This window comes from Dromiciops gliroides, chromosome 4, assembly GCF_019393635.1.
Source record: "Dromiciops gliroides isolate mDroGli1 chromosome 4, mDroGli1.pri, whole genome shotgun sequence".
Classification (NCBI taxonomy): domain Eukaryota; kingdom Metazoa; phylum Chordata; class Mammalia; order Microbiotheria; family Microbiotheriidae; genus Dromiciops; species Dromiciops gliroides.
The window spans coordinates 338268901-338291501 of record NC_057864.1 but is presented as its reverse complement, the minus strand read 5'-3'; the positions used below and the strand labels follow the sequence as shown (position 1 = coordinate 338291501).

The window sequence follows — 22601 nt, the reverse complement described above, 5'->3', positions numbered from 1 at the left end:
TTCCAGCTTTTCCTATTGAAAACAAATCTAGTCCTCCTCCCACGCCCCTCCTTCCCGACTTTGCCTCTTACATTCATCAGACAGAGGTTTTGCGCCTGTGAAGACCGGGAGGAGGAGATGGAAGGTTTAAAAAAAAAAAGTTCGGAAAAGATCCCAAATACGAGAACTGTGAGTGCACTCTCTAGCAGACTGCAAGAGAGACTCTGAGTAGGACGAGGACGGTGTGAAATCTGGGGAGGAGGGGGCGAAGCGACTGGTACCTGGTTTCCAGATTTGCAGACATACGTCCTATTCCTCCTGATACTCCGTTTGAAAAACCCCGAGCATCCATCACAAGCATATACTCCGTAGTGCTTTCCAGAGCTGCGGTCCCCACACACTTTACAGGGGATATCTAAAATACGACCTGAAATGAGAAGGGATGGAAAACCGAAAGAATGGAGAGAGAGAGAGAGAAAGAGAGAGAGAGAGAGAAGAGAGAGAGAGAGAGAGAGAGAGAGAGAGAGAGAGAGAGAGAGAGAGAGAGAGAGAGAGAGAGAGAGAGGGAGAGAGAGAGAGAAGGCAGGCTAAGCAATCTGACCTGAGAAGGGATTAGCACTGGAGCTGTGGTAAACGCAAATAATGAAGTTATTTTATAACCAACCTTTCCCCCCCACCCTCCCTTGAGCAAGTGTCAGTTTCCTACAATGACTATTATTCATGCACCGCTACATTTATTTGGATCCTCTACAATATCCGAGGCCCGTTTTGGAATAAAAAGGCCCTGCAGTTCCAGGCTCAGCGGCAGCAGCCCGCAGCAGCAGTAGCGGCAACAGCAAAATTGTCGTTTGCTTTTCTGCTCGGACGAAAAGTTTGGTCTGCCTGCTTGGACACTTCCATTGAGCCCGAGAAGCTGTTAGTGATGGAGAGACGCGACAAACTTGAGATTTAAAAACGGATAAGAAAAAGAAACACTCTGGGAACCCGCGATGGAGTCTGGGGCCCCAGCTTTGAGGACGCATTGTTATTATCGTTACAGTTAGTAGTACAAGTAAAAACAATAAAACCAAATACTTGTAAAACTTTCACCTTACTTTTTGTTTGGTGAATCTTAGAAATAATATCCCCTCCCCACGGCGCTTAGCACAGTAGTTTGATAAATGCTTGTTTAATAATATTAAGTAGCAGACTGGGGGGGGGTCTGAAAAGGCTCTCCCCCCACCCCAAACTGTTCCATGCCAACTTGTCCGAAGTAGCTTTCCTTTCTCTTCAAACCTCAGTTGACCGTTTCTTTAAAGTTGGAAACACTCTCTTGGGTTTTCTCTGTCCCCAGGCTTGGAGAAGAAAAAACTGGCAAATGATCGAAAAATCATTTCACTCCTGTACGCCATACTCGGCCCCTCTGGCACTGACTCTACACACACACGATTCGACTTCTTTCCCAGCTTTTCCTTTCCAGTCTCCACTAGTTACTTTCTTATTACAAGCCTCCGCGCCCATGAAATGGGCTGGGGAGGGGTTGAAGCGCAAAATAGGCCCCTGGTGTCCTGAGGTGGGGGTGGGGGTACAAAATCCAGCTTCCCTATCCATGGAACCATGGGGACTTCTATCAAGGGACCCAGAAAGCCTTCCTTCTTGAAGACAATGAGGACATTAGATAAAGTGTTAACTTAATGATTTTCTCATTGAAACCCATTTGACTGCTCCCAATCAGTACAAGCCGCCAGCTTCTTCCCTAAATGAAACTGGACAGCTGCTATATACAACATGGCTAGAGGACTGGGATTAAGTTGGGGACTGGGGCGAGGGAGGGAGAAATGAAAAGCGGAGGGGGAAGGGGAAGTAGAAAGGCGAGGGGTGTGTGTATGTGCGTGTGCGTATGTGTGTATGCATGTATGCATACATGTGTGTGTAGTCGTAAACTTTTCTTCCAATCCTAACCACTTTGGGTACGACCGGGCCAGCCAGCTTTCCCACCCAAGGGGGCAAGGGCAGTGGTGGCCGAGGAACTGGTGCAGGTAGGAGGTCGGGAGGCAAAAATAGGAGCGGAGGAGGGGAGGGTGGGAGACGAGGAATGGTTCCTGGGACTGCGTAATTACAAACCCTTCTTACCACCTGCCTATAGAGTCACCAGTGACCCGTCAAAAAGGGTAGCATGGGAATTCGGATATCACACAATGCCAAAAAGGGAAAGCACTCAATTCTCTCCCTTCCACCCCCCACCCCCCTCCACTCCAACCGCAGTCTCCTCTCCATCTCCACATCAACTGAGACATTTTCCGCGCCTACAGGCTCATACAAAGCCGAAGAGAAGTTGGAGGGTGGGAGTGGTACTGCAGGGTGGGTGGAGGGAAGACGGTGAGAATGTGCAGGCAACAGTGCCATCTCCCCTCTCTTCATGTGGCGGGTCATCACAGCCAAGAAAACTCGTTGTTTGCCTGGCTCGGGCGTCCTGGGCATCAGGCCCTCTCTGCAGGAGGAGCTCCCAGGCCACTCAATGAGTTTGGAGAAATCAGAGAACTTGACATTGCCTCTAAGGGAAGGACTCTGCCTGCCTGCCAATCTCCCTCCCTTTGGACTAATTCTAATTTCCTTGTGTGTCTATCTGTGATCTTTCTCTCACTCCTTGAAATCATTTTGTTTTTACTTGCTATACGTGCTGTATTGACTTCTTTGTTTACACTTTGTGACCCCTCAGTAGAGGAAGGGAGTTTTTCGAGGGGGACAATCTTAGTTTTGTCTTTGTACTCCCCAAGAGTCCGACTCGGTTCCTACTACGGAATTGTTCCGAGCATTTGCTTTTTGTACCGAATTGAAGCTGTAGTCACTAGAAATGAATGTGTGAAGACGTCCTTTCCTTATCCTCTCTTTGCAGTTTCTAGATGCCTTTAGTAAATGGGAGGAAACAGATTTGTTTCCAAGCCAGCTGCTCCGGCTGTCCTTCAAAGTTTGGAAGACTTGTTGCAATCCCTTCTGCTTCACGTTGGATGACGCTGCTAATTTTTCGGGTTGATCTCGGTGTTTTTGTTTTTGTTTTAATTGCTGCTGTGTTTGTCCCTTTTGTTTTTCCTTAGCCGAGCTTTCAGGAGAAACTGATACCTAGTCCCCATCCATATAGGAGCAAACTTGTCCAGCGACCGATTGTGGAGAAACCTTTGGGTCTGAGGGAGCGAGGGAGTGGCTCAGTCAAGACAGATAGACTCTCCCCCCCCCCCCCACCTCGATCCTGATTCTGGAACAAATCTGTCCTCATGGGTCTGCCTTAAATTTTCAGGGCCTTCTCCAATCCAGACTCTTTAGTTGCAGGGCCCTCTGACTGATTAGAGACAGCCCTAGTAGACTACATTAAGCGGAGGGGGTTGGGAAGGAGGAAGCCGAGGATCCTGGGGGACAGGAAGGGATGAGAAAAATTCCTGGGCAGAGCAAATCTGCTAAAAAAAAAGCCTCAACAAGAACAACAAAACCCCCCCAACCCTACCAAGCCACGTTACGGTGCCACGGGGTCATGAGATAACTGGCTGGTCCTGTTGTAAAGCTCCTCTGATTTGGCCCGCCGAGGTACAACGTGAGGAAAGTGGGATTTTATTGGGGCCGGGAAACCGTTCTTAACATCCCTCGCCAGGGGGTCCCCTCGGGCTTTTTGTGTGTTATAATTGCTTAAAGATATATGGCAGCTTCGATTACTGTAATTACCATCAGAGGCTGTTGAAAGAAGTTAGTCTGGGCTGGAGGGGTGACTGGCTGGGGTCTTGTTACCACCCAGGCAGGGATCACATTTGACACAGCTCTACACTCTAACCGAGGGAAGCCAAGCGAGGCGAGGTCTGCAGGCCGGGCGTGTCCCCCCAACCCCTCTTCCCGCCCCCTCCCCAGGTGACCGTTCTAGCTCTACTCCGCCCGCACCCCAAGTCCAACTTAGCCCCCAGAACTGGCGCCGCTTGGTTCTGGCTGCGCTCGGAGACGTACTGTTTCTCGGCCTATGTTTTTCGGAGAGGAGCTTCAGTGTACCCCGAACCCAGGGACCCGTTGGGAAATCGAGGGAAAGAAAGAGAAATCAGAAAGGCAGAGATCGGGGCTCTACATGGGCCCTAATCACTCTCGGAGAACGAAGGATGAACTCCGGGTTTTGTTTGGCTGGGCAGATAGGGCACACGTACAGGAGCAGATAAAGAGCCGCGGGAGTTTGTGACCTCTGTACGAATTACTCCTGGGCTTCTGGACCTGACCTCAGGCGTCCTCGCTCAAACCAGCTCAGAAGAGCTAAACGGTAGAAGCTCTAAGAAAGTTTTAGAGATGTGCACTTTGTGCCTTCTCCCGAAAACCTGCAGTGCCTTTCTTCACTCCCCCCCGCCCCACCCCGGAATGCAACCGCTCCTAGCGCGGGTCTCAGGAAAAACCAGCCTTCATTGTTTTTATTTTCCTTTTTAACTGGCTCAGCCTGGCAGCTTCCGACGCAGAGAAACCGGGTCTCGAAGCAGGAAGCCAAACGTCTTGTCCTGCCAGAGTGAAAGGGTGCTTTGGTTCCCTTCTTACGACCGGAGAGAAGGAAGATGTGACCTTGCGTCTCACCGGCAGGGGCTGGGACAGGAATTGAACGCCTTTGGCTTCACTTTCCTCAGACGCTCTGGGTTCGGCCAAAGTGACCACAAGGCGGGTAAGAAGCGTTACGTTCTGTTCCTTTCGTGGGAAGAAATCTCCAGAAGCAACCTACCATTACCAAAAAATCAACTCTGCCTTACTTGTACAATTGTCTGGAAATGAGGACCCCAGAAAGGTTTATTTTCTATTGCTATGCATTGCAAGAGACAGAACAAGGATTTTTCACATTACCTCCGACCTCGCTTCATCATAAATAAATCCCTTTCCTTTCCTTTCCTTTCCTTTCCTTTCCTTTCCTTTCCTTTCCTTTCCTTTCCTTTCCTTTCCTTCCCTTTCCTTCCCTTTCCTTCCCTTCCCTTTCCTTCCCTTTCCCCTTCCTTCCTTCCTTCCTTCCTTCCTTCCTTCCTTCCTTCCTTCCTTCCTTCCTTCCTTCCTTCCTTCCTTCCTTCCTTCCTTCCTTCCTTCCTTCCTTCCTTCCTTCCTTCTTTCCTTCCTCTCCAAACAGTTTTCTTTTTCCATGTCTACTTCTATCAAAACAAAAACAAAAACAAAACCCAAACACCACATGCTCAGAGTGCTCCTCTGCCCTCAACAAAACAAAAACCCAACCCAGTTCTTTGGGGGGAAATAAACTCCCACCTACATGGGACTTTCTGCCAATCACCAGGGAGTTTTCCAGCTCGCCTTTGGCCTACAACTTAAGCCTCCCCCGCCACACACATATCGTACAGAGGGGGGTGGGGGGTGGGAAGGGGAGAGGACCCAAAACTAAAGAAAACAGAAGAAAACAGCTACATCAACAAGAACAACAAAATCTCCAGGAGGAAGAGGTGATACCAGAGCTGTAACCGCCACATTTTACCTGAGCTCCAGCAAACCTTGGATAAGACCAAAGGTGGACGGAGGAAAACAGTAACAAGGACCGAAGTAAAAACCAAACCAAAGCGGGTGTGCGACAAGCGATGTCTATGTGTGGTATGTGTATACAGCCATTACCACATACACACATGGTGTAGCTCGGTTTCCATGAGAAGTTACAGGACATCAGCCCAGTTGGGATGTAAAGCTTAATATTTAACAGCAAATGAAGTTTGAATGGGGGAAAATCCCATTGTCAAAGGAGATGCCTCACTCAGTATCGGGATGGACGAAATAAATGGGCACATACAAACCCTCTACAATATGCAAGGGTATGCAACAGACACATACGATAATTAGCCCCAGCCCCATTTTACCTCCGCCAAAAGTCCCTTTTGGGATTATAGATTTGAGCCCCTCTTTGCCATACTTTAAATTCCCCAGTTATGAGGTACACGGATTTAGGATTAAGGAGAGTGTGACTTTTCAGTCCTTTCTGCTTCCCTCTTTGCAGGATTATTTGGAGGAACTAGAAATGGTGTGCAAGGCATTGAATTTTAAATCCGCTTTCCGCAGTTGCTTAAGAGATTCTCGGGCGCGCAGTGTCCAGAGTTTGGAACTGTCTGTTGTTGGACTGCTCAGCGGAGGGGAATTGCACAAATTCGTTGTTAGAGGCAGAACAAGGAGTTTCGGCATCACCCCAGCTCCTAATTCTCCCCCCCCCCGCCTCCCTCCCCCCCCCGCTTACTTGCCCTCCCCTCCGCCCCACAATGGTGTCTGCAGTGTGGGGGGACCCAATTCGAAGGGACAAATCTGATGCGCGTTCGGCTGTCTTGCAAACAAGCTGTAAAACCCAGAGTGACCAAAATGATAAGCACGAAAGGCACGAAAACAGTTCTCTTTGTAAAAGACTCGGGATCCCTCTGCAAAGAACCACATCAAAAACACCAAGAAGAGGTACATTTCTAGAGAAGGAGAGTTGGGAGGATAGTAAGATTCTCCGACCCTAGCCTCCCACTCACTCCCCCACTTCCCAACCCCAGTCTTCTAGGATTGGGGAATCCGCTAAGAACCTGGCCGGCGATTGTACCCACTTGTTGATCCCGCCGGCTTGCTCATGCTGACAGTCCTGGAGTGAAGGGGCTTGTTGGCTCTGATCAAATCTCGGCCTGTAGCTCTCTCTTCTCTTGGGTGCCTCCCGCCTGCGAGCCTCTGTAGCTGTGACAGGTGGATTTTGATTGTTGTGCGTGTGTGAATGTGTGTGAGTGTGTTTCCCCTGGGCTGTCAGAATTCGTGTCACTGTGGAAATTTAAGCATCCTCGAGTTTCTTCCCGGCTCTTGCAAATATGCAGCTTCTAGGAATATTTCTTGGTATGGACAAATGCATGGATGGATACATAGACAGGCAGACAGACTGAAAGAAGTAGGGAGGGGGGAGGAGGCTTAAAGGACAGTCACAGATACAAAGATTATTTTTTCTCGAGAATTCTTTCTCTTTCTTCCTCCTCCTCCTCCTCTTCTCTTCTCCTTCCTCTCTCTCTCTGTGTCTCTCTGTCTCTGTCTCTGTTACTCTTCTCTCCCCCTCTCTCTCTCTCTCTCTCTCTCTCTCTCTCTCTCTCTCTCTCTCTCTCCTCTCTCTCTCCTCCTCTCTCTCTCTCTCTCTCTCTCTCTCTCTCTCTCTCTCTCTCTCTCTCTCTCTCTCTCTCTCTCTCTCTCTCTCTCTCTCTCTCTCTCTCTCTCTCCCTCCTTCTACAAGTAGACTACGGGCAAATGTATACAGACCGCTCGATCTTCTAAGCAAACAACGAGAAATCACAACGTCCGAGTTTCAGAAGCAGTTGGGCTCGGCGCTGCCCAGAAAAAGGCTCCGAGCCTGAGAGATAGATTCTGGCTGGGGGAGAAGGCTTCCGAGGAAGCAGCGCCTCGGCTTCCAGCAAGGGAATGGCACCAACCAGCAAAGGTTTCCAGAAGTTCATTGCACTGTGACTTTGTGTCTGGAGCTCCGGGCTGGATTCCCTATAATACCTCCAGAGCAGCTCTGACAGCAGCAGTAGGGAGGGGAATAGGGCGTCCCTTGCCCACTTAGCTTTTCCCTGCTTTTCCCCCAACTCCTGGCGGGGTCTGACGTCAGCTGTGTGCTGGGAGGGGGCGAGGAAGGGGGAGGGGGTTAAATGCTAATGATATTAATGAACCTCCAAGCGGCTTCCATAGAAAATGCAAGCGCTCGGGGAGCGGATTTGCAGGGTGTGTGCATTATATGGGAGTGTGACTTGGTTGTATGCGTGTGTGCGTTTGTTTTATGCTTCCACAGTAATAAAAGTGAATTATGATTATTTTTTCTTGGGAATGGGCAAGGGGGAGGGGATACTGGGACTTCCTCAAAATGCTCTTTTTACACTCCTTCGGGGCTGCGAGTGAGACCTGTATGTGTGAGAGTGCGTGCGTGTGTGTGAGAGCGCGCGCTCTGGACGTGGCCCATGTGAGCTTGGCTCATTCTGTGCCCTGTGTCCCTTCTGTTGAGGGTAAAACTTGCATCTGACCCGAGGTGAGTAACTGTTCATTTTGCAACTACCTGCGGGAAGTTTTGGAGGCTTGCAGACTTGTATTCTGGCTTGGGCTAGGATATGAGGGCACACAAGGAAGATGGAGGGTGGAAGAGGGAAGGGGAAGAGCCTGTCGGTGCCTGGTTTCTCTTTTTTTGCAGTAGGTCTGGGGCCAGGGGTGGTGGTGGGACTGGTGCTGCTGCTGGTGGTGTTTGTGCCGATTTCCTGCCCCACTCCTCTCACTTAGGCGCTTTCTTCTTTCCCAAAACAAAGATAGGCCCATCCGGGCCAGAGGGACCCAAAAAGCCTTCGCTTTTTTTTTTTCGGGGGAAGGGGGAACAGGTGTGCGTCTGAGCCCGGCCCTCCGACCTCCTCTGTCCATCCAGGATTGGGGCATTTCTCGGCTGGAACACGCTGTGGGTCCCCACCCCAAGTCGCTGCCTCCTTTAGACCAGTTTCCTCCGCTATTCACCCCGCCTTTCACCTGGAAAAGAGAAGAAGGGAGGAGTGGAGCGAGGGCTCCGAGGACCATTAGCTGAATCCCACATCTTTATTAAAAGATTAATTCTCTTTTAAGCCCTGAGGGAAGATTGAACTTGTCCTACAAGACCTTGTTAACCTCTCCTCAGGGCGTGGGCTAGGCCTTGGGTAGAAGGTCACGGATTCCTGTTTCCCTCTACTTTCTCTCACCTTCCCCCTCCCTACCCCTTAGTTGGCCCCCTTGGCGAAGCCCTTTAACGTAACCAGTAGGGGGCTGTGTGAGCCCCTGAAGATCAAGCTTCCGACCCCCCCACCCCACCCCCTCCCAATCCCCACTGTACTTTGGGCTCGGGTCTCCCGAACCCGGGATCCAAGGGGTGTGGAACTGGGCGGAGAGGGGCGGTTCTTTTGCTTTGTCTAAATCTGTCACGTAGGTCAAGGCATATTTTATTCCTCAGGATTCTGGGTCAAATTCCTGGCTTTAAAAAGTGTGTGTGTGTGTGTGTGTGTGTGTGTGTGTGTGTGTGTGTTGGTTGGTTGGTTTTGGAAAAGCCTTAGTAGGTGAACAACATCCCAACTCCTTTGAGAAACAGACGCAGTGCGTGCCCCTTACTCATCCTGAGTCAACATGTGACACTAACTTTCTGGACACAGTAGACTGAGAAAACACAGCACTAACAGACAAGAAACCGCAGTGACCACAATCGGTGTCTGGTTGGAGGTGGGATGGGATATTTATACGTGTGCAAGGAGAGCAACTTGGATTTGTACATAGTCAGAAGACATGGGTTCAAATCCAGATTCCACCTTTTTGACCTAGGTCAACTCACAACATCTCTGTGCATATATTTCTTTATCAAAATGACGGGGTTTGACCAAGTCACTTCTAAGGCTCTTTACAGTTAGAAACCTACGATTCTGTGATCCCTTGTAGAGAGGTAGGGTGGGTTATAACCCAAGATTGCATCCTATAATTATTTTTATTTTGGGGGTCAGACTAGGGAAATGTTGGTGCAGCCTACTAGTATCAGAGTTTTTAGTAGGTACAAGACGAGTCAGGTGAAATGACAGCTCACTTGGGACTGCCCTCCAGTATCTTTATTTAAAGATGAAGCAGTAACTAAAATGCCGAATCCAGCCTGCACTTGTTGAAAGGGGGACTAATCTAGCCAAATACCAATGTAGTCATGAACCCCATTCACAAAAGTTCTGACACTGAATCTTTAAAAGAAAGCTAGAGCATCTGGGGCTAAGGAATGCCAGTTCCATGCCAGAGTTTAGTTCGAAAACCCTGGTTCTTATTCGAGGGGATTGGACCAAATGACCTCTGAGGTCTTTCCCAGTTCTAAATCTGTGACATGCATTCTACCGAGCCCTACAGAGGCTGCAGCAGAAAACTTTACTTACTAAACATTCGTCGTTCCTTCTCACACCCACAGTCAGCAACACCATCCTTGCCCCTACCATGCCCTAGGACCTTTAGGCAGCTGATTCTCAAGGTCGGAAAAGAAAATATATATATATATATAGGTAAGTCAGACCTTTTTTTCCCTTCCGGGTAATCTGAAGGAAGAATTTTCACTCTTTTGGTACCTAACTAGCCCTAAGAAGCACTGGGGTAAGGCTCTCCCCACCCCCAGTCCCGGCCTGCGTAGCTCTAGCTCTTCTTAGAGGTTCTGAATGAAATGAATTCAACTGCACCCTGGGAGAACCATTGTTCCTCAGGGTAGGAGACTCTTCCTGGCCCGGCCTCAATGGTTCCCTTTCAAGAACATTTTGGGCGGTGGTCACAAGTTATCTTACTCCCAGAAGGGAGTATAGACGTCCCTGCCTCCCTCCAGTTAACCCCAATCAACCGGGACATCTCGGGAAACTCCTCAGGAGAAACCACCCCAGGCAACACAAGTGCCCCTGGTGTTCCCGTAGCTCTCTGTCTAGTCCCTTGTGGCTCTTTCTCTCTCTGTGTGTGTCTGTATGTCAGTCTGTGTCTGTCTCTCCATTGGTTTCTCTCGGTTTGTGTCGGTCTCTTTTCCTCCCCGTCTTTTTCCGTCTCTGTCCCTTTCTCCCTCTCTGTCTCGGTCCATCGGTCTACTGTTTCTGTTCCCCTCCCCCTCCTCTTATACTCTTCCCCCCCCCCCCAGCCCCCGCCCGGTGCGTCCTTGTATTCCTCTCCCTCTTAGCGCCCGGCTGTAATTATCCGCGTGCTTTGCATAAATCACAATGCCTCTCTGAAATCATCGTGATGACTTTCTGGCGTGATTGGTACGGTGGCAATAGCAGGGAAAGCGCCTTGAATAGGAGGGACTGGGAGGGGGAATGCGGGGATGACGGCGGGCAAGGGGCTCAAGCCAAGGGAACTTCTGGAGCATTACCAGGAGCCTACAGTTGTTTCGACGGCTAAAGCTTGGAACCCCAGACTTTAGCCCTGGTTGGGGAAGAAGGAAGGGCGGGGAAAGGGAGAAAGCGGTGTAACAACAACAAAAAACCCAGTAAGGTAGAGTAATAAAAGGTCGGGGTGGAAGTAAGGGTTAAACCTTTTCCTGTTCCTTTAAGTGCACCTCCAAATTGAAGAGATTGGCCTTTAGGGCACAGCGAGAACAGCTATTGATCTATGGTGAACATTTTTTGAGGAACCTGGGGAGGCACAGATAGTATGAACACTAAAAAAAAAAGTTGGGAAGTGGTAGTATCAGAAGACAGAGGAAACAAGTCTCTACATCCAGGTGTGCCCCATTTAGATAGAGAGGGGTCCTATCAATCCCTCTCTAGGGGAAATCCAGGGAAGTTGGAAAAGGCATGGCCATACCCAACTCTGGTCTTGAGCAAATCTCTATCCCCTCCACTCCTTCAGGTTCAGAGAAAATAGATCCTGGCAACCCCAAGTAGGGACAGTGCTGGGTTCCTGTACAGCTCACCTGGGCCAAGGAGATCTAAGCATTTTTTACAAAGTTAATTTTACCTACTTGCCAGTATCCGCTCACCTCTACTCCTGTGCCAACACATACTTATATTAATCCCATTAATAGGCAAGACCCAGGCAGAAAAACAGTTAAGTAGCTACAAGGTTCATTTGGTCATCTCACTGGCTAAGTCATATCCATTCAACTAAGTCAGTAAGGAGCATCAATCAATTGACAAACATTTATTAAATGCCTACTATGTGCCAAGCACTGTGCTAAGCACTGAAGATACAAAAAGAGGCAAAAGACAGTCCCTGACCTGTGTTAGAGACCCTTTGATTATTAATATCAATGGATACAGAAAACAGGTAAATATATGCTCACCAAAGTTGTTCACCATTGTCATGGAGCACAACCAGCACATAGTCCAGGAGAGATCCTTTTATTTGTACTATGAGGCTATTAGACTTCACCACCTTTAGATGGTGAATTCTACCAGATACTCCTATTTGCAGATAATGTACAAACCAAGAGTATCAAACCCTTGAATGATGAAGAACCTCCTGAACTTAAACCATGGTCACTCAAAAGAGTTCTAACTATCCACAAAGGAAAACAGGAGTGGATGAAGAATGGCTTTTCTCAAACTGTGATATACATTTATTTGGATAAACCAAAGAGCTCATCCATAAGGACATATATCTTCAAGAATATTTGAGTCATCCTTGCACAGGGGCTATGCTTATCTTTTCTATATCATTCCAATTTTTAGTATATGTGCTGCCCAAGCTAGCACAGGACATTTTTCTTCAACAGGGACTCCAGATAGACACTAAGCTGGATCCAGAATTCAATAGGAGGGCAGGCTAAGTTGCCTTGAAGGGATTTCAAAATATTCTAAAGACCTCAAGCTTTCTCTGAAACAAATACTCATCTTTTTAAAAAAAATCAATTCAAGCATTTATTTAATGAATCAATAAATTTTTTATTAAGCACTAAGATGTGCAAAGCACTGAACTAAATTCTGGGGATATGAATAGAAACAGAAGACAGTTCCCTGCTCTCAAGGAACTCCTTCTGTGGGGGAGACAACACATAAGGAAGATTTCAGCTACAAGTCAAAGGGAAAGGCCCCATGATCCTTATGGTAAAGCAGCAAAGCTGATATTAATGTTTCTTCTTTAATGTAATTTTTATTAACAAAATGATATCAGCTTCTGGGGTTGAACCATTTGAAAGTGTCAAAGACTTTGGTGACAAGGACTTTCCTTTATGGATCTTCAATAGATGTGGTGATGCAGTTGCCAGGCTGCATCACCAGAAGAGTTGCTTCCTAGGATGATGTCTAAGGGCATTTTGTTGGAAGCATTGCTTTCACAAAGACTCCTGGGTCCATCATCCTAGACTTCCCCATTTCTATTGAATGTACAACCCTCCTTCCATTTAGCTTAATTAGAAACAGCAGCACTATTCCCTGACTTTTCTCTCCTTCACTCCTCACATTCATCACTTATCAAGTCTTGTTGATTGTATAATCACCATATATCTTGCACCTATCCCCTTCTCTCCTTCGGTCAAGGTTGAAATTGAAAGTCAAGAGATTGAGAATTAAGCTAAATGTAAGGAACAGGAAGTAACAAATAGAGGCAGATTTTCCTAGGCAATTCTCAGGAAAATGGAGGAGAGATTTAAGGAGATAGGTTAAGAGGATAGAAGGATCAACTTTTTTTGTTTGTTTGTTTTTTAGGATGAGAGATCTAGATATATTTGTAATGAGCAAGGGAAGGAGCCAGGGTATAAAAAGAAACTGAAATTTAGAAGGAGAGAATAATGGAAAGGTCAAGCTCTCAAAATAATTGAGGAGAAAGGACCAAGAACACATGTAGACAGGTTTGTCTTGGCAAAAAAGGTGTACCTCTTCCTCAGAAGTTGGAGAGGAGGAGAGAATGGGGAATGTTGAGGGGATTTGCAAGGTAAAATTGGGAGTAATGGGAGCTCATGACTAATGGTGTCAGTTTTCTTGGTAAAATATGAGGTATAATTTATTGCTGAGAGGGAGAAGAAAGGAATACTACCAATGGTTTAAGAAGAGGCGAATGCTGTGGAGAGTGGGATAATGAGTTAGTAAGGGAATACTAAAAGTATTGCTGTGCAGTTGTGAGGGCCTAGTTGAGATTAAATTACATAAATGTGTAATGTAATTACAGTCAGCCGAGTTATACAACTTAAGCAGGAATACTCTTTGGGTGGTGCTATATAAGAGGGAACCATGTAATATCACAGTCTACAAAGAATTAAGGTCACCCTAAGGACAACAGACTCATGGGGTAAGTGTGTAGGCTGCAGCCTATTTTTTATTGGTTTGGGGTTTTTTTGTTTGTTTTTGAGGGGCAATGAGGGTTAAATGACTTGCCCAGGGCCACACAGCTGGGAAGTGTCAAGTTTTTGATGCCAGATTTGAACTCAGGTCCTCCTGAATCCGGGGCTGTTTCTTTATCCACTTTGCCACCTAGCCGCCCCTGCAGTCTATTTTCATTTATTTATTTATTTTTGCCATTGAGAGTTTGGCTCCCCGCCCCCCACAGTATTTTTAGTTCCAGATTTTTCTCCCACACTCCCTTCCCTCCTCCCCAAGATGGAGAGCAGTCTGATATAGGTTGTACATGTACAATCACATTAAAAATTTCTACAATAGTCATTTTGTGAAAAAAGAATCAGTACAAGGGAAAAACCTCAAAGAAGAAGGAAAAAAAACCAGTCCGAAAGTAGAAACAGTATGGTTCAATATGCATTCATAATTCACAGTTCTTTTTTCTGGATGTTGAGAACATTTTCTATCATGAGTTCTTTGAAACTGTTTTGGATCATTGGACTGCTGAGAAGAGCCAAGTCTATCACCATTGTTCATCACACAATGTTGCTGTTACTGTGAACAATGTTCTCCTGGTTCTGCTCCTCTCAGTCAGCATCAGTTCATGTAAGTCCTTCTAGGTTTCTCTGAACTCCTCCTGCTCATCATTTCTTATAGCACAATAGTATTCCATTACATTCATATACCACAACTTGCTTAGCCATTCCCCTATTGATGGGCATTCCCTCAATTTGCAATTCTTTGCCACCACAAAGAGAGCTTCAATAAATATTTTTGTACATGTGGGTCCTTTTCCCTTTTCCATGGTCTCTTTGGGATACAGACCTAGCAGTGGTATCACTGTGTCAAAGGGTATGAACAGTCCCATAGCCCTTTGGGCATAGTTCTGTGGGGACCAATTTTTAAGTGGGGAGTGTTAACTAAGTGGCTCACCGAAATATTGGGGCAAGGAAGGAGACCAGCAACCTCCCTAAAAACAGAACAGGATTTATTTTAACAAGAATGAACTTTAAAAAAACACAAACAAGATCAGTAGGATCAAGGGAAAGGAAATAAAATGGGGAGAGGGAAATTATACACCTGAAAAAATACCACCGCCCAGGAATCAGCTGAGAATACACAGCAGAACTCCTGTCACCTTCTAGCATCCAGCTAGAATGCCCAATTCTCCTCCTCCAATCCCAGAAAAACCCCACACAGCCCCAGCCAATGGGATGGCCACTCTGATAGTCACATGACTGCCCTTACTAGGTTTCCAATCATCATAATTTTGCCAGGCCCATGTAGGTGTCAACGAGTGGATGATGTGAGGTGCCAGTGCCATGGCAACGGCTACAACCAGTGCGCGAGGAGGCATAAAAACCTCAAATAACAATTAATTCTTTACAATTCCAAATTGCTCTCCTGAATGGTTGGATCAGTTCACAGCTCCACCAACAATGCATTAGTGTTCCAATTTTTCCACAGCTTCTCCAACATTGATTATTTTCCTTTTTTGCCATATTAGCCAATCTGGTAGGTGTCAGGTGGTACCTCAGAGTTGTTTTAATTGTATTTCTCTGGTCAATAGTGATTTAGAGCATTTTTTCATATGGCCATAGATAGCTTTGACTTCTTTATCAGAAAACTGCCTGTTCATATCCTTTGACCATTTCTCAACTGGGGAATGACTTGGATTCTTATAAATTTGATTTTGTTCCCTATATATTTTAGAAACGAGGCCTTTATCAGAAATGCTGGCTATAAAAATTGTTTCCCAGTTTTCTGCCTCCCTTCTAATTTTTTTTGGGGGGGTGGGGCAATGAGGGTTAAGTGACTTGCCCAGGGTCACACAGCTAGTAAGTGTCAAGTGTCTGAGGCTGGTTTTGAACTCAGGTCCTCCTGAATCCAGGGCAGGTGCTTTATCCACTGTGCCAACTAGCTGCCCCCTCCCTTCTAATTTTGGCTGCATTGCTTCTGTTTGTACAAAACCTTTTTAATTTAATGTAATCAAAGTCTTCAATCTTGTATTTCATAATATTCTCTATCTCTTGTTTGGACATAAATTATTTTCCTCTCCATAGATCTGAGAGGTAAATGATTCTTTCCTCTCCTAATTTATCTATGGTATCACCCTTTATGTCTAAATCTTGATCTCATTTTGACCTTATTTTTGTATTAGGTGTAAGATGTTAGTCTGTGCCTAGTTTCTGCCATACTATCTTTCAGTTTTTCCAGCAGTTTTTGTCAAATGCTAAGTTCCTATCCCAGAAGCTGGAGTCTTTGGGTTTATCCAACAGTAGATTACTATAGTCATTTACTACTGTGTCTCCTGTGCCTAACCTATTCCATTGATCCACCACTCTATTTCTTAGCCAGTACCAAATAGTTTTGATGACTTCCACTTTATAGCATAACTTCAAATTTGGTATGGCTAGCCCACCTTCCTGTGCATGTTTTTCATTAGTTCCCTTGATATTCTTGACTTTTTGTTTTTTCCAGATGAATTTTGTTATTATTATTTAAAAAAAATTTTTTTTAGTGAGGCAATTGGGGTTAAGTGACTTGCCCAGGGTCACATAGCTAGTAAGTGTTAAGTGTCTGAGGCCGAATTTGAACTCAGGTACTCCTGACTCCAGGGCCGGTGCTCTATCCACTTCGCCACCTAGCTGCCCCTATTTTTTCTCACTCTATAAAATAATTTTTAGGTAGTCTGATTGGTATGGCACTGGATAGGTAAATTCATTTAGGTAGAATTGTCATTTTTATTATATTAGCTCAGCCTATCCATGAGCAATTGATATTTTTCCAGTTACATAGATCTGATGTGATTTGTGTGAAAAGTGTTTTGCAATTATGTTCATAGAGTTCCTGGGTTTGTCTTGACAGGCAGACTCCCAAGTATTTTATATTGTCTACCATTACTTTTTATTTATTTATTTTTTTTGCAGGGCACTGAGTGTTAAGTGACTTGACCAGGGTCACACAGCTAGTAAGTGTCAAGTGTCTGAGGCTGGATTTGAACTTAGATCCTCCTGAATCCAAGGCCAGTGTTTTATCCAATGTGCCACCTAGCTGTCCCTTGTCTACCATTACTTTAAATGGAATTTCTTTCTATCTCTTGCTGCTGAGCTTTGTTGGTCATGTATAGAAATGCTGGTGATTTATGTGGGTTTATTTTATATCCTCCAACTTTGCTAAAGTTGTTAATTGTTTCAAGCAGTTTTTAGTTGATTCTTTAGGATTCTCCAAGTATACCATCATATCATCTGCAAAGAGTGAAAGTTTTGTTTCCTCCTTGCCTATTCTAATTCCTTTAATTCCTTTTTCTTCTCTTATTGCTATAGCCAACTTTTCTAGTGCAATATTAAATAATAGAGGTAATAATAGACATCCCTGTTCCACCCCTGATCTTATTGGGAATGCCTCTAACTTATCACTGTTACATATAATGTTTGCTGATAGTTTTAGGTAGATACTACTTATTATTTTAAGGAAAGCTCCACCTATTCCTATGTTTTTATTAGGAATGAATTTTGGATTTTGTCAAACACTTTCTCTGCATCTGTTGAGATAATCATATGATTTTGGTTAGTTTTGTTATTGATGTGATTGATTATATTAATAGTTTTTCTAATGTTGAACCAGCCTTGCATTCCTGGTATAAATTCCACCTGGTCATAGTGTATCATCCTGGTGATCACTTACTGTAATCTCCTTGTTAAGATTTTTGCATCAATATTCATTAGGGAAATTGGTCTGTAATTTTCTTTCTGTTTTGGCTCTGCCCGGTTTTAGGTATCTACACCATATTTGTGTCATAAAAGGAATTTGGTAGAACTCCTTCACCTATTTTTCCAAATAGTTTGTATAGTATTGGAATTAATTATTCTTTAAATGTTTGGTAGAATTCACTTGTAAACCCATCAGATCCTGGAGATTTTTTCTTAGGGAGTTCATTGATGACTTGCTCAATTTCTTTTTCTAAAATGGGCCTATTTAAGGATTTTATTTCCTCTTCAGTTAACCTGGGCAATTTGTATTTTTGTAAATATTCATCCATTTCATTTAGATTGTCAAATTTACTGGCATACAGTTGGGCAAAATAACTCCTAATTATTGCTTTAATTTTTCCACTTCATTGGTGGTGAAATCACCCCTTTCATTTTTGATACTGTAATTTGGTTTTCTTCTTTCTTTTTTTTAATCAAATTAACCAAAGGTTTATCTATTTTATTGGTTTTTTTGTAAAACCAGCTCTTAGTTTTATTGATTAATTCTATAGTTTTCTTGCTTTCAATTTTATTAATTTCTCCTTTGATTTTCAGGATTTCTAATTTAGTATTAATTGGGGATTTTTAATTTGTTCTTTTTCTAGCTTTTCTAGTTGCATGCCCAATTCATTGATCTCCTCTTTCTCTTTTTTATTCATGTAAGCATTTAGAGATATAAAATTTCCCCTAAGCACTGCTTTGGCTGCATCCCATAGGTTTTGGTATGTTGTCTCATTATGTCATTCTTTTGGATGAAGTTATTGATTGTTTCTATGATTTGTTGTTTGACCCATTCATTCTTTAGGATGAAATTGTTTAGTTTCCAATTAATTTTCAGTCTACCTTTCCATGGCTCTTTATTACGTGTAATTTTTATTGCATCATCATCTGAGCAGGATGCATTTACTATTTCTGCCTTTCTACATTTGACTATGAGGTTTTTGTGCCCTAATTCATGGTCAATTTTTGAGTATGTGCCATGTACCACTGAGAAAAAGGTATATTCCTTTCTATCCCCATTCAGTTTTCTCCAGATATCTATCATATCTAACTTTTCTAATATTCTATTCACCTCTTTAACTTTCACTTTAATAACAATACCTTAACAGAGATACAGATCCCAAGAATTAAAAGTATTATTCTCCCTCATAGGGATACAAGCAGTTTAACCTCATGGAACAAACTCCGCCCCCCCCCGCCCTTGTTTACCTTTTTATATTTCTCTAGAGCCTTGTTATTTGGAGAATCTTCTGTTCAGTTCTGGTCTTTTTCTCAGGAAGCCTTGGAAGTCCCCTATGTCATTGAATGTCCATCTTTTCCCCTGAAAGAGAATGTTCAGTTTTGCTGGGTAGTTGATTATGGGTTATAATCCAAGCTCCTTTGCCTTCCTGAATATCATATTCCAAGCCCTGTGATCCTTTAATGTTGGAGCTGACAGGTCCTGTGCAATCCTGACTGTGGCTCCATGATATTTAAATGGTTTCTTTCTGGCTGCTTGGAGTATTTTCTCCTTCACCTGATAATTCTGGAGTTTGGCTACAATATTCCTTGAAGTTTTCCTTTTTGGGTCTCTTTCAGGAGGTGATCAATAGATTCTTTCAATGATGATTATATCCTCTGATTCTACAATTTCAGGGCAGTTCTCCTTGATAATTTCCTGGAATATGGTGTCTAGACTCTTTTCTTGATCATGGCTTTCAGGTAGTCCAATAATTCTCAGATCATCTCTCCTGGATCTATTTTCCAAATCAGTTGTTTTCCCAATGAGGTATTTCACATTTTCTTCGATTTTTTTTCAGTCTTTTGATTCTACTTGACAGATTCTTGGTGTTTCATGGAGTTATTAGCTTCCATCTGCCCAATTTTTCCTCAGTAAGCTTTTGCACCTCTTTTTTCATTTGGCCAATTTTTTCTCCCATTTTTCAATTTTTCCCTTTCATTTGGCCAATTGTATTTTTAAGGCATTGTTTTCCTCAGTCAATTTTTGTGCTTCTTTTTTGAGTGTAACTCTGATTTCTTTTTCCATTCTTCTATCTCTCTCATTTGTTTTTTTCATTTGTTTGTTTTGGTTTGTTTTGGTTTTGTGGGGCAATGGGGGTTAAGTGACTTGCCCAGGGTAACACAGCTAGTAAGTGTCAAGTGTCTGAGGCCGGATTTGAACTCAGGTCCTTCTGACTCCAGGGCCAGCACTCTATCCACTGCACCACCTAGCTGCCCCTCTCATTTGGTTTTGGTTTTGGTTTTGGTTTTGGTTTTTTTTTGTGAGGCAATTGGGGTTAAGTGACTTGCCTAGGGTCACACAGCTAGTAAGTGTCAAATGTCTGAGGCCGGATTTGAACTCAGGTACTCCTGATTCCAGGCCCTGTGCTCTATCCACTGCACCACCTAGCTGCCCCCTCATTTGGTTTTTAAAAGCCTTTTTGAGCTCTTCAAAGAAGGCTTTTTGGTCTTGAGACAAAATCATCTTCCCACTTGAGTCTTCTCTTGTAGGCATTTTGACAAACTCATCTGAGTTTGAGTTTTGGTCTTCCCTTTCACCATAGAAGCTGTTGATGGTAAGGGTCCCTTTTTGTTTCTTGCTCATGTTGTAGCCTATTTTTAAACTTATAAAGTTGAAATCTGCTCCTGGGGCACAGGGGTCATTGTTTCAAGCTTCTTACTGCTCTCAGCTGCACCACTCTCAGCTGCTGCTCTCTCAGCTGTGTCGAGTTGCAACAGTGTTGAGCTGCCCACTGAGCTGAGCAGTGCAGTGCTGAGCCACCCTCCTCTTTCACCCAGGTGAGACAGCCCTTTCCTGAAGTCTTCTAAATTATCTCAAGTAGGAAGATTGTGTCTCTCTGCCTTTTTGTAGGTTCTGTAGTTCCAGAATCTGTTTAGAGGCTTAATTTAATGTTGTTTTTGAGGGAAACACAGGAAAGCTCAGGCAACTTCCTGGCTTCTCTTCATCATCTTGGCTCCTGCAGTCTATTTTTAAAGCAAGAGAGACAGCTAGATGTCATCAGAAGGATGTTGGACTAGAAAAGGACATGGGCAGGGTGTATAACAAGAATAAAGAATAACTGCCCAAGTCTGCAGACTCTGTTGATAGCTACCCAATGTGGAAAGATCTAACTTACCTCTTTTTGAGTCATGGATACCTCTGGCAGTTTGACAAAGTCTATGGATCCCTTTTTAGAATAATGTTTTTAGATGCATAAGCTAAAACTACCTTGAAATATAGTTTTACATATATATATATATATATATATATATATATATATATATATATATATATATATGTTCATGGATATCGGTTTAAGAATCCCTGATCTAGAGGAAGGCCTTCCACACTTCAGGTGGACTTTCTATAGAGAATTTATGGAAGAAAATGGAAAAGAGAGCCATGGATGGGTTATGAAATGCTCTGCTGGAGAATGTACCTACATATATATATTTTTAAAATTTTTTTTTCTTTTAGTGAGGCAATTGGGGTTAAGTGACTTGCCCAGGGTCACACAGCTAGTAAGTGTTATGCGTCTGAGGCCGGATTTGAACTCAGGTACTCCTGACTTCAAGGCCGGCGCTCTATCCACTGTGCCACCTAGCTGCCCCCACATATATATTTTTAAATTAATAAAGTGTTTTATTTTTTTCCCGTTACATGTAAAGATAGTTCTCAACTTTTGTTTATACAAGCTTTCCACTTTCAGATTTTTCTCCCTCCCTCCCCTCTCTCCCTCCTCCCCTAGACAGCAGGTAATCTGATATAGGCTATATATACACATAATAACATTAAACATATTTCTGCATTAGTCATGTTGTAAGAGAAAAATCAGAGCAATGATGAAAAACCTCAAAATAGAAAAACATCAGCACCAAAAACAAAAGAGGGGCAGCTAGGTGACGCATGGGGCAGCTAGGTGGCGCAGTGGATAGAGCACTGGCCCTGGATTCAGGAGTACCTGAGTTCAAATCTGGTCTCAGATACTTAACACTTACTAGCTGTGTGACCCTGGGCAAGTCACTTAACCCCAATTGCCTCACTAAAAAAACAAAAACCAAACCAAAAACCAAACAAAAAAAACCCAAAAGAAATAGTATGGTTCATTCAGCATCTATACTCCACAGTTCTTTTTTTTTTTTCTCCTGGGTTTGGAGATCCTCTTCTATCATGAGTTCCCTGGAACTCTTCTGTACCATTGCATTGGTGAGAAGAATATAGTCCATCACAGTAGATCAACACTGTACTGTGTACAATGTTCTTCTGGTTCTGCTCATCTCACTCATCATCAGCCCATGCAAGACCCTCCAGGTTTCTCTGAACTTCTGCTCATTGTTTCTTACAGCACAATAGTATTCCATTGTAGAATGTACCTATATTGATGGGACTTCATCAAATCCTTATGGAGAAGGAGTGAGGGAGGATTGCTTTTTCCATTCCTCTACCCATATACCTTTTGATCCCAGTAACACTAGTCTTCTTTCACTAGATATTCCACCTCCTTACTCCCAGTATTTTCACTTGCTGTGCACCATGACTTGAACTCTTCTCCATCTCCAATTTTTTCTGGCTTCTTTCAAGGCTCAGCTAAGATCCCATCTTCTATAGGAAGTCTTTCTTGATCCCTTTTAAAGCTAGTGTCTTCCTTTTGTTCATTATCTCCAATTTATTTTCTATGTAACTTGTTTGTACATAGTTGTTTACATGTTGTCTTCCTCTAGACTGTGAGCTCATTGAAAGCAGAGACTGTCCTTTACCTTTCTTTGTATTCCTGTACTTGGCACAATACCTGCCACATAGTAGGCACTTGATAAATGCTTGTTGGCTGACTGACTGGTGGTATTTTGGAAAGACACCTAAATATTCCTTTGTCTAATCATAGTCTGGGGCCCAAATGACTGAAAAAAGATTTGGGGAAGAGAAGAGGCTGATATTAATTTGTCTACCAAAAGTCATTCTTCCAGGTGGCAATGTCTCTTTCCACTTGCTTTTCTGAATTCATAGGGTCTCTAGACTAAAAGATAGCCCATCCATCTGACTTCAGTCTTAAGTGGTGTGTATCAGGAAAACCAAGAGCACATTGTTAGATAATAATGATGAAGATGAAGATGTCAGTGATGATGGGAGAGAATGTTTGTG

At 44.0% G+C, this 22601-nt stretch overlaps 1 protein-coding gene and 1 non-coding gene across 5 annotated transcripts in view; both read right to left on the bottom strand.

Annotated features, from left to right (window-relative positions):
• NR2E1 (nuclear receptor subfamily 2 group E member 1) overlaps window positions 1-7523 on the bottom strand; it is a 34472-nt gene extending 26949 nt beyond the window's left edge. For 2 of the 4 annotated variants that reach the window (XM_044004355.1, XM_044004359.1), the window contains exons 1-2: window positions 6531-7005; window positions 261-406 (exon numbers count right to left, since the gene is read on the bottom strand). In XM_044004355.1, the coding sequence (XP_043860290.1) occupies window positions 261-406; window positions 6531-6555 (171 nt within the window). In that variant the 5' untranslated portion in view covers window positions 6556-7005. Of the gene's footprint in view, window positions 1-260; window positions 407-6530; window positions 7006-7218 lie in introns of those variants that run through there. The other 2 variants (XM_044004356.1, XM_044004357.1) reach the window with 2 other exon arrangements.
• Window positions 7524-12047: 4524 nt separating this feature from the next.
• On the bottom strand, window positions 12048-12155 carry LOC122727001. Its single transcript, XR_006352985.1, has one exon. It is a non-coding gene; the product is annotated as a U6 spliceosomal RNA (small nuclear RNA).
• Between the last annotated feature and the right edge of the window lie 10446 nt (window positions 12156-22601).